At 38.3% G+C, this 12063-nt stretch overlaps 1 protein-coding gene across 1 annotated transcript in view; it reads right to left on the reverse strand.

The window, feature by feature from the left end:
* The window catches only part of plekhh2 (pleckstrin homology domain containing, family H (with MyTH4 domain) member 2), a 51862-nt gene that overhangs the window by 16296 nt on the left and 23503 nt on the right, over positions 1 to 12063 (reverse strand). Inside the window, 10 exon segments of the mRNA XM_032542122.1 lie at positions 2451 to 2548; positions 3195 to 3374; positions 3511 to 3623; positions 4440 to 4548; positions 6730 to 6909; positions 7780 to 7860; positions 8454 to 8612; positions 8751 to 8837; positions 9601 to 9714; positions 11167 to 11303. Of these exon segments, the coding sequence (XP_032398013.1) occupies positions 2451 to 2548; positions 3195 to 3374; positions 3511 to 3623; positions 4440 to 4548; positions 6730 to 6909; positions 7780 to 7860; positions 8454 to 8612; positions 8751 to 8837; positions 9601 to 9714; positions 11167 to 11303 (1258 nt within the window).

Below are 12063 nucleotides of genomic sequence, written 5' to 3' on the forward strand. Positions count from 1 at the left end.
ATATTAGTACTTAATCATTTCATTCCATCACTGTGCAATATTATTTATTGAGTGTTAACACTTACCTATGCTTATTCAAGCTGATTTATATATGTATACTTGACAGTCACTACACTTTATATCTTTGACTTTATATTTTTGATATTTTATACTGTTATATTTTATACTGTTATATTCTTATATTTTTTTGTGTCAACACTGCAAAGGGATTGCTTTAATCTCGTTGCACAAGTACCGTGTACTTGTGTATAATGACAATAAAGGCATTCTATTCTATTCTATTCTAACTGCGCCTCACCTGTAAAGTGGACGAGAGCAGGCGGCAGCATCCAGGGGCGGTGACAAAAATCTAAGTCTGACAGTTTTCAGCCATTTCCAGCAGCCTTCAGAAACCTCCTGTTAGGTCTGACCCGTATATCAGCTTACAAAGTCTCCAGGTGTTGTAATTATGACAGAGCTGCTGTCAAAATGCTCTACATTTGATCTGTTGCTGGTTTTAATTAACAACAGACTGTAGATGATCCGTAATCTGAACGGATTTAGTCTCTCTGACTTCTAAACGTCACTATCAGCCACACACCATGTGGTTTGTACAGAATAAGTCTTTAAATCAGACAAATAGCAGTTAAAATCCTTCCAATTCAACAATATAAAGTTGATATAAAATGTCATCATGTTGAGTCAATTCTGAACAAATCAGCCGAGAGGCAGGTGTTTCCCAGCATGCCCTGGGTCCGCCTGGGTCTTGCAGTGGGTAAAAAGTAAAAATGTGAGGGTGTTCTGCTCAGTGCAAATCTTGTACAAAACAAGAACTAGGTTGTGGGAAACAAAATGATGACTTCTTAATGAAAAAATAATGGGTAGATGAATTACTACTTAAATAACCCTTAGCTGCAGCCCTAGTTAATATCAGTATAACATGTGGGTAATAACAGGGGCCGAGCCAGACGTTGTAAACCTTCAGGGCTCAGGCCAAACCGGTCCGGGGGCGTGCTCCATTTACCACAGCTACATGCACTAGTTTCCAAGCTATTTGAGATCCTAAAAATCTAAACTAAAAAGTCTTCATCACTCTGACCCCCAAACACAACAAATGTTGAAAATGACTAATTTTTCACTTTTGTTATCTAAAAAGAGGCAAAAATGGTCTGAGGTTACAACTTATTCAATTCAATTTTTCAAATCAATTTTATTTATATAGCGCCAAATCACAACAGTTATCTCATTGAGCTTTTCATAAAGAGCAGGTCTAGACCGTACTCTGTGATGTTATTTATTGCCCAGGTGTTTCCAAAAAGAGCAGGTCTAGACTAGACTCTGGGATGTTATTTACAGAAACCCAACAATTACTTATAAGGTACAAAACATAGATAGGGTAGGAATTAGGCATAAACAGCATTACTAATCTTGAAACTTCTTCTTTTCTCTGCTTCTCTTCATAGTCATCAGACTCATCTATCCAACCCTTATAGAACTGGCTCAGGTTTGCCTTGCACCAGCTCTTAATTATTATAGGTTATATATATATATATATATATATATATATATATGTCATAGTTTTAGACTGCGGGGGGACTTCCTTCCTTTGATACACTGAGCTCCTCTCTCTTCTCTGTGTGCATCCATGTCCCAGAAATGCTTGTTCCTAACCTAGCTAAGGGGCCCTTATGTTTTCTGTCTCCCAGCAGTTTTCCTTGGATTAGGGTGGCACCTAAATTATGGTTGCAGCTGGCACCTTAGTACTGCTACACCCTGTGATGCCCTGCAGTGCCCAGCTACACCATGAACTACAACAACCAATATTTCTAGTCACTGTTCCATTATCTTTTATTGTGACTATTATTGTCACTGTTCATCGCACCCCCAACCGGCCCCGTCAGACACCACCTACTAAGAGCCTGGGTCAGTCCGAGGTTTCTCCCTAAAAGGGAGTTTTTCCTCGCTATCCTCGCACTACATGCTTGCTCTTGGGGGAATTACTGGAATTGTTGGGGCTTAGGAAATTATAGAGTGTGGTCTAGACCTACTATATCTGTAAAGTGTCTTGAGATAACTCTTGTTATGAATTGATACAATAAATAAAACTGAATTTAAATAATTGAATTAAAACCTATTTTCACACAGAATATGTGGCGATATTTCCCCAGTAATAGAACCTTTGCTCCATTGATTTGCCGGTCCTGTCTGAGAGACCGAGGGGAAATGACACAAAGATGAAGTTATCTTAAAAACCTAAATGATTTGGACTTTTTTTAGGAGAAAATATTCGGTAAGGGAGCTCCAGAAGCCACACCCTCACTCTGCCCCGGGGCAATAACGTTTTAATACAAGATTTTGTAACTTGATAATGTTTTCATAATTTTTTGTTTTCAACAGTTAAGTTGTTCCTTGTTAAATGTCGTGCCCGTTGATTTTTCACACTAACGTTTGGGCCCCTGATGTTTTCTCACCTGGCGTCTCCGTGTCTTTTGAGGTGAACCCGGAGCAGCCAGAGGAACGGGTGCTGAGGCAGAAACAGACCGACACACAAGGCTAGGAACTGCCAACCCTGAAGAATGACATACAGACACACACATTCTTTAAAAACTGTCACAGACAGTTGAACATGTTAGCAGGTTTGGACATGTAAATCAAACACTGAGTTCATTCATGTACACTGTCACAGAGGAAACTGGGATATGACTCATTCTGTTTTTGTCGTTGAATCCTACCTGTTTGAGACATAATCATTGTAGTTTCACTTCTGTTTTGAAACTAACAGATAGTGCTGAACATTCATCTGTAATTTCTGCCCTCTGCTGGTGTTATTGGTATTTTTGGTTAATGGATATGGAAGATCACAACTACAGGAGAGTTGGTGCTCTTTAAAAGCAGGTTTATATTTCAAGGCCTGTTCAGGACTCACTCTTTTCAAATAAAAGCTCTTTTGGTAATCAAGCCAAAATAAGGGCTACACAGCTCTTCAAAAGTACAGTTTTGAACATAAAGCTAGGATTATCCACACAGACTGAAAGGATTTTAAACTGATTGTATCCATGTGTTTTAAGCACTTAAAAGAAATAAAACCCATTTACTCAGTGAACCTTGATTATTCCAAACCTTTTTTCAGACACCCTGTTCTTTCAAATGTCAGTGTTTCCTGTAAATGTAAATAACACATACTACTGCTGCCACTGTGTGGTGAGAGTGCACACCTGTAGCGGCCCTGGATGGCCGTGTGGCTGCCTCCTGCGGGTCTGTTTGATGAGCTGGCAGAAGAACTCATTCTGGAGCTCTGGGTGGGCCAGACACACCTGCAAAGCACTCTGGGCCAGTGAGACATGGTAGTCAATGGCCGGAGCGTCAATGGCTACGTTGATGAAAAGCTGACAAGTCTGAGGAGAGATGATAGTTAGAGTTTAAAAAGAGCAGACGCATGGAGAGAGATCATTCTGTGTTAAGGGATTAAAAACTGCATATCGATGCTGTGTGTGTGTGTGTGTGTGTGTGTATGTGTGTGTGTGTGTGTACCTTAAAGAGTTTAACGGCCTCTGTCTGCAGAGCTTGTGAAGGCAGGGTGGTGAGAGGAGACAACAGAGCTTCCTTACTGAAACACAGCATGGGATGTCTCCAGATCTGAGAGTCTGAAAGACAGAGAGACACACTGCTAGCTAACAGGCAGTAATAAGCCCAAGTCATACTAGTCATCAGTTCATCTAATTTAGGGCTATTTATTAGGGTGACAAAATCCTCAATTTAGTATCAGGACAACAATCAAGACAAAACATTCTATAACCGTCATGTTGTCCTCGGGTCAAATTGACCTGTTGTCCTATATCAATGTTCTTTTTAATTCCCCAAAATAACATGATGGATTCCACACAACGCTCTTTGGCAAGTACAAATCTCTACTTTCATTACTTTTGGGGTGTCTTATTCAATTTTTATAGCATTTTAAAAAACAAATTGAAGTGTTTTTGAAATACCATCAACATCTATTACTTTAATTTTAGTCTAAATAATTCCTAATTTCTGCTTTTCTAACTCAAACATTAAGTATAATTTCCTATAAATTCCAAAAATAACTGTAAAACTAAAGTTAACAAGTTAGTTAAGTGACAAATATTGAAAAAAGCGTCAAAACTGTTGAAAAAAAAGATAAAAATGTAAGAAAAGGTTAAAAACATCGATAGATCGCGTCAACAAAATTGTTGATTTTCACTTGTGACGAGAAAACAACACAAGGGTTAAATGTTTAAACAGATTACAGTGAGTAACATTTTTTTTTTTTTTCAAAATAAATTTCATTCAGCATGGTCTACCTTCTATCTTTTACTTTTGCAGATCATGGTGTGATGTTATGTTAGGTATGAACCTGTTTTATTTTTTGTTATGTAAAAAAAAAAATGCAGCTATTAGTAATGCACAATCCAATAAAGTAATCTGTAGGTTATTCTTACTTGGATCTCCGTCCAGTTGGAAGAGTTTTCCCACCAACTGTTCAAACTCAGTGCCGACGTTACCCACGGTGGTTCCCGCTGCCACAGACAGGTGGTACAGCCACGAGTCCTATAGCATCACACACATTACCATCAGTGATAGCAGAGGCACATCAAATAAACAGAAACGGTCACATTCTGTTCATACTGAGAATAGAATTAGGCCCTATGATCCCTTTTTAGTTTAAACTTAAAACACAGTGAATTCCAGAGGTGGGTAGAGTAGCCAAAGATTGTACTCAAGTAAAAGTACTGTTACTTCAGAATAATATGACTCAAGTAAAAGTAAAAAGTAGTGATCTATGTAATTACTTGAGTAAGAGTAATAAAGTGCTCGGTGAAAAAACTATTTAAGTACTGAGTAACTGTTGAGTAACGTCTTATTTATACACAGAAGACATCACATAATGTAGCTGCTGTTTCCCACTTTTACTACGGTAAACATGCTTTCCATATGAGGCCGGAGGGGGGGGGGGGAGACGATGGTTGATTCTGACATTTTTGTTGTGCTACAACTGTAAAGTTAACCTGTCCAGCCACTGAGATTGAGTATGGTCACGTGACGAGACTGAACGACGACGTTTGATTGGTGGAACACAGTCCCGTGGTAGAGCCTTCAGAGGAAGTCTCTCTCTCTGTCAAATTCAAAAATCAAAATGAGGCGTACGCGAATACTAGAATACCAAAAAGGTCAAAAGAAAAGCTCATTGTAGCCTAATGTATCAGAGTAAGAGTACAGTTTCTTCTTCACAAATCTACTCAAGTAAAAGTAAAAAGTACAGTGATTTAAAACTACTCCTAGAAGTATAATTTTTTCAAAAACGTACTCAAGTAAATGTAACTGGTTACTACCAGAGATGGGAAGTAACGAAGTACAAATACTTCGTTACTGTACTCAAGTAGATTTTTCAGATATTTTTACTTTACTTTACTATTTATTTTTGTGGCGACTTTTTACTTCTACTCCTTACATTTTAACACGAATATTGATACTTTCTACTCCTTACATTTTACTAAATTGGCTCGTTACTTTCGTTTTGTACAAGACGTTGTTATGTCGGAAAATAGCGCGGATACGCGCCTCACACCGCGAGCGGGTGCCCGCGTCACACGGAGATAAAAGTGAGAGAAAAGAAAAAGCGCTGTCCGGAGGATAATCAGCTGAGATTGTGTGTGTGTGCGTCTTTGACAACTGTAAGTTGTATAATTTATGTTGTCAGTTCACTTAAGCCTGTTGTATTTGTCTACAGTTCTTCACATTTAAAGTAAGTTAGCTAGTGGTTTGGTGTGTTCTTCACCTGTTAGCTAGTGGTTTTGGTGTGGTCTTCACCTGTTCACCAACTTCAGATACTGTAGCGTTAGTTCAGTTGACAAGTGGATGGGAACTTAGCTAGAGAGATGTTGTCTCCGTCTGTTTTAACAGACACACCTGGGGGGACGTTGGAAACCAGAATCAGCTTTAATCCAGTCCTAATCTAGTCCTCAACTTCCACATCATTTCACTGGAGTTATCATTATTATTGTTTATGTCATCAATACCATATTCAATCTAAATAGATGGGAATATATCTACTGTACGTTGCATTTGACGCTACTCAACAGATTCAGCAATCTGCATTTACAGCAAATCATTGCAGTTTCTGTAATAATAATCATACATGTGATGTTTTAGGCCTATTGGCAGACATCCATTTAAAATGTAGCCATTGCCATATAAAGACGTGTCCTCCATGTTCACTGAAGTTCCTCAGCGTGCTCTAGTAACATGTGTGTGCTCCAGGTAGCTTTGCATAAAAAATGGTTGTCATTCGCAAGGCTACTTTTACTTTTATACTTTAAGTAAATTTTCAAGCCTGTACTTTGTTACTTTTACTTGAGTAAAGAAGTTTAATCAGTACTTCCACTTTTACCAGAGTAGTTTTTAACACAAGTATCTGTACTTCTACTTAAGTACGGAAATTGAGTACTTTTGCCATCTCTGGTTACTACCCACCTCTGAAAGGATTTACATTTGTTGTGCTAAACCAATAATGTCTGAGAGAAGCATTTGAACGCAGAAAACGTAAAGCAGATTTCCCTTCTGATTTGTTAATAATGATAGAAGAGCCCCACATACAGACATTTTACCTTCAGCAGTAGAAAATACAATGCTGATACACTGTCCTGATGACTGATCTCTTACAGCAAATTTGGAAGTACAGAGCAGAAAAATTGCAACCCTCGCAAAAGAAAGAAGGACTTTCTTTCAGACCTTTTCGTGGCGGGACTCGATGAGTAAGTAGGTCGGCCCTTGCTCTTGTGGGTGGATGGCGATGGTAAAAGATGCTGCCTGTAAGCCCCGCCCACATGCCTTTAGGTCATCATCTGAATCTCTTGACCTGTCTACCTCCTCCACCCGGGCCTCCCACAGCTTAATCTGACCCAGGGGGAACTGGAGACACACACACACACACACACACACACACACACACACACACACACACACACACACACAGAAATAAAAGGTAGACTCTTTTGTGTTGTACCACTGAAACAAACACGGTTCCCACACCTTCTTATCCCTCATGTTGTCCTCTGGTCATATTCACCTGTTGTCCTATATCAGTGTTCTTTTTAATTCCCCAAAATATCATGATTGATTCCACCCAACGCTCTTTGGCAAGTACAAATCTCTACTTTCATTCATTTTGGGGCGTCTTATTCAATTTTTATAGCATTTGAAAAAAGAAATGAAGTGGTTTTGAAATAGTATTGAGTAAAAGTTGACATATTCCAGTCTGTGATTATCCATCAACATCCATTCATTTAATTTTAGTCTAAATTATTCCTAATTTCTGCTTTTCTAACTCAAAAATGAGGTATAATTTCCGAAAAATTAGGTAAATAAATTTCCAAAACTACTGTAAACTAAAGTTAACAAGTTAGTGTTATGTAGTGTTAAACGTCAAAAAAAGTGAAAAACATTGAAAAAAAACATCCAAAGTGTTACAAAAAGAGACAAAAATGTAAAAAACATAAAAAAGCATCAACAAAAGTGTTGATTTACAATTTTGACGGGAAGACAACACAAGGGTTAAACATCAAATCATGGGCTGTTAAATGACTTTCCAGACCCAATTTAGTCAAATTAAATGTAAGACAGGAATCAAGGGTTATTAATGTTACACATTTTTATAATAAGGACCAGCAGGCTTTACTGCATAGTACAATGCTTCAGGTAAAACCTACAAAAGAGAAACATGACGGGGGCATTATAATTCTGTCTCTACATGCTGTAAATCTGTAAATAATTGAATCTTACCTTGTCCTCTTGGCTGCGGAAATAGTACAAGGTTTTGCCAATCAGGGCGCACCAAACCCGCTTAGAGTAGCCGTGCTTCACCTGCCATGGAGCAAAAAAACACATTTCACTAACTGCAGTGACAATCTAACAATGAAATATGTGGTGGTAAATATATATAAGATTTAAAAAATGCTTAAAAAAGTACTGCATTGTAGGCTTTTATTAGACAGGACCAGCCTGGAAATCTAGAGGCACCCTAGCGGCAGCAAATGTAAGATTCCTTCGTTATTAGGGGACGATAAAAGCACGGCAACAGATAGCAGCTAAATATGTTTCTCCTGCCACAAGACAAGGCTAAATAAATAGAGAATTTCATATATTATCAATTATATCAAAAGTATTCTGTTTAGTGTATTATTATATCTGATGTATTCACTCCTTGTAGTTGTTTATATGTATTGTGTTTGTTCTTATGCTTTGTATTTTTGTCATGCCAATAAAGCAAACTGAAATTGAAATTGAGAGAGAGACATGCATGACACGCAGCAAGGGGCAGCAATTGAACATGCGGCAGCCGCGATAAGGACGGAGCCTTTGTACATGTCTTTGCACACGCTTAACCAGGTGAGCAACCATGGTGCACCATTAAATGTTTGTTTTTTTTAAGTCAAATTATTGGTAGGTTGTTAGACCTTGATGAGCAGTCCCTTCATGCCGGGGCGAATATCCGGCTGGGTGAAGAGAGGACTGGCAGCTTTCACCCTGAGCACGCTCTGCAGCACCCTGAGCCACTCCTCCAGCAGGTTGGGGGAGTCAGCCTTCAGGTAGTACACACGCTTCCCTGTCACCACCTACAGTACACACAGCAAGAAAAACACGGGGGAACCTGAGGATGACTTTGAATCGTTTTTAACTGTGCAACTGTATTTTGTGATTAAAAGGTGTCAGGATTTGACAGGATAGAATTGTGTTAGTAGATATTCAGATACCTGGAGGACTTGTTTTCCCTCTCCACGGGCGATGCTGCTGGTGGCATTGACTTCGATCTGACCCTGAGGTTTTCTGATCACGTCACTCTATGGGAGAATAATGATAAAAAAAGTTTTACAGTGGCTCACTGCAGAGGTACATACAGTGGCTTGAGAAAATGTAAACACCCCTGCTAAAGTTAATTAAAAAGAGGAAAAAAATAATTAAAATAATCACATACACTTCACCATACATAGAGCATGGGGAACTTTCCATCTCTCAATGCAAATCAAACCAGCTGTTAGACTAACTGAAATAACACCATGCCAGTCTCTATGTATGGTGAAGGGTGTGTGATGATGTGGGGGGGGGGTATTTTAATTCCAAAGGCCAAGGGAACTTTATCAGGATGCATAGTATCCTGATCCATGAAATAACTGGCCTTTAAAAATAAAAATGTGCCTGCCTCTATGGGAATTTAACATAGGGGGGTGTATAGTTATGCGCCATGTATTTTAAGGACAAACATTTATTTATTAACAATATATTATTCATTCACAAAGAAAATTGGTCTCCTTAAAAGGTTGGATTTTCCTAAATTCTTTTAATTAAGGGATTAAGATCAATATTCAAAAGATGTTTTTTTATTCCTATTGCAACTTTAGCACGGGTGTGTAAACTTTCTGAAGCTACTGTACATCCACTGAGCTGAATAAATACAAATGAGCTGTCAACAGATAGATTAATACATTTCATAAGAAGATAAACCTATATGGAATATATTCCAGTTCAAAAGAACATTTTATAAAAAAGCACTCAAATTCTAATCGTGTTACTTGCATAATGAAGCAACAGAATAATAAAACCTACAGGTGAGTTGTAGTAGAGCAGCTCTCCGTCTTTAAGGACAAACCAGCGTCTCTTCCACGTTTTCTTCCAGGTCTTCACCATTTTCAACAGGTAGCCGGACTTCTCCATTGGTTCCTGCAAAATTACAACACTGTTCAGTTTTATTAAATGTAACGTACAGTGGATGGAAGAGTAACTCATTTTAATAGGCAAAAAATGTTCCCTCTTACCATTTAGAGATTCTACATTAATATTTTTGCAAACGGGTCTTTTTGAGCTTAAAAAAATTCAAGTTTACGCTTAAAATACAGTCTATGTAGTTGTGTGTTATAGGCAAAACACTATACAAACCATAAAGTTAATGGGTTAATGGGTTAATGAAATGGGTTTGTTTGCCTTTTATTAAAGTCAACAAAGTTTGGAATTTCCCTGTACAACAGAATATCAAATTTTTCAGTCTTTAAAAAAAATATGTTGTTTCTATAAAAGTGCCCAAAAATTCATTGAAAGCACATTGTTGCTTACGGCAACGTGATATCGTGACTTCGCGTAAACATACACGCCGACGTTTTTAAGCCGAGTGGCGTGTTATCTGTATGCATTTTGAGCTCTCCGCGTGTATGTCTACGCTGTATCCAGATCCGTGTGTATGTAAACGCTCTATACAGCGGACGTTAACATACACGCCACGTGGCGTGTTATCGCCATGTGTTATCGCGGGAAGAAAGCGATGGTTGAGTTTAAGAAACGCCACATGTGGGTTGGGTTTCAGAAAAGAACAACGGGGTAGATTTACTAAAAGAACGACGGTTGAGTTAAGGAAAAGAAGAACACTACTCACACACAATCGCAGAGTAATGTAAGTTAATGGAGGCCAAACGGCGTTGATAAATACGCTAAAAAGCGAGTATGCATCTTGAAAACACGCCAATAATGGCATACGAATTGGCGTGTCATACATACGCCATTTCATGTGATCAGTGTGAATCCAGTGTTGTGATGTAACAAAGTACAAATACTTCACCACTGTGCTTAAGCAGAATTTTCACGTATCTGTACTTTACTTTGTTATTTATACTTTTGAAAACTTTTACTTTGACTTCACTACATTTACTAAATAAAATGTATACTTTTATTTACTCCAACACATTTGCCCTAAGCATCTTAGTGACTTGTTACTACAAAATAAAATCAGAAGAAATTAGTTCAACTGGAAAAAAGCAAGTTTGGACAAGGGCTCTGCCTCCATGGTAACAGTTGATGACCCCCCTGATTCCAGTGGTGATGAAGATAACAGATTACACACCTTAGAACATAAAGTTCATGATCAAAGTTTTGTTTAAGTACATACAATATCAGAAACTTTAAGTGTAACTTCTACCAGTCACTGGTAGTACTACTTTTGTGTTTTTGCATTTTGCATTGAAGTGTGCTTATGAAGACCTGAGTCCTGACATGAGCTTGCTCCAAAAGAAAACATGTAACACAGGCGCTTGTGATCTGTGCTTGAGTGATGTTGCCGTGTCCCGGGTACTGTATGGCTAGGCCAATCAACTGGTCAATCACCCAAAGGACACAGGGACTCACGCTCTTGCCGTTGTCGCCGGCTGAAGAACAGGTTTTGGGGAGTTTTTGCTCCGGTTCAGAGCACTCTGTGTCGGTGGAGTAGGCATCAGGAGGGATAGCATAGTCGCTCTCTGATGTCATAGAAGATGTGGACACAGCTGGAGGAGAAGAGACAGTAAAGTAGTTGACAACATAGTAGGGCTGGGGAATATATGAATATTGAATCAATATCGATATATCAGACTAGATATCGTGCTAGATTTTGGATATATAATAGTGCATAAGTGTTGTCTTTTCCTGGTTTTAAAGGCTACATTATAGTGAAGTGATTTCATTTTCTGAACCTGCCAGCCTTACTAGCTGTTCTATTATTTGCCTTTACCAACTTAGTCAAAATCCACGTTAATGATTATTATTCATCAAAACGCTCATCGTGTAAATAAAAGCACCAAGTATCAACCCTACAATATTCTCGCAATATCAACATTGATGTATTTGGTCAAGAATATCGTGATATTTGATTTTCTCTATATAATAATAATACATTTTATTTAAAGAAGCCTTTCTTGGCACTCAAGGACGCCGTACAGGGAATTCATAAATTAAGAACAGCAAAACAAATACTATACAACAGAAAAACAAATACTATACAACAGAAAAACAAATACTATACAACAGAAAAACAAATACTATATATATGCTACTATATATAACCCATCCCTGCAACATAGTACATAATGATACACATCTACATGTTTTAATAGAGAGCCTCATTATGTTAAATATCTTTTGAAATGGAGCGATGGATTTAGAGTTGACCACTACAGCAGCTACTGTGATCAAGGATGGTTTAAACTCCAGCTGCTGTGGGAAAAAAAACTTCCAGGGGTGCCTCGTTAACTGCCTGGTTGAGCGTTT

Source organism: Etheostoma spectabile, chromosome 17 (genome assembly GCF_008692095.1).
Source record: "Etheostoma spectabile isolate EspeVRDwgs_2016 chromosome 17, UIUC_Espe_1.0, whole genome shotgun sequence".
Lineage (NCBI taxonomy): Eukaryota > Metazoa > Chordata > Actinopteri > Perciformes > Percidae > Etheostoma > Etheostoma spectabile.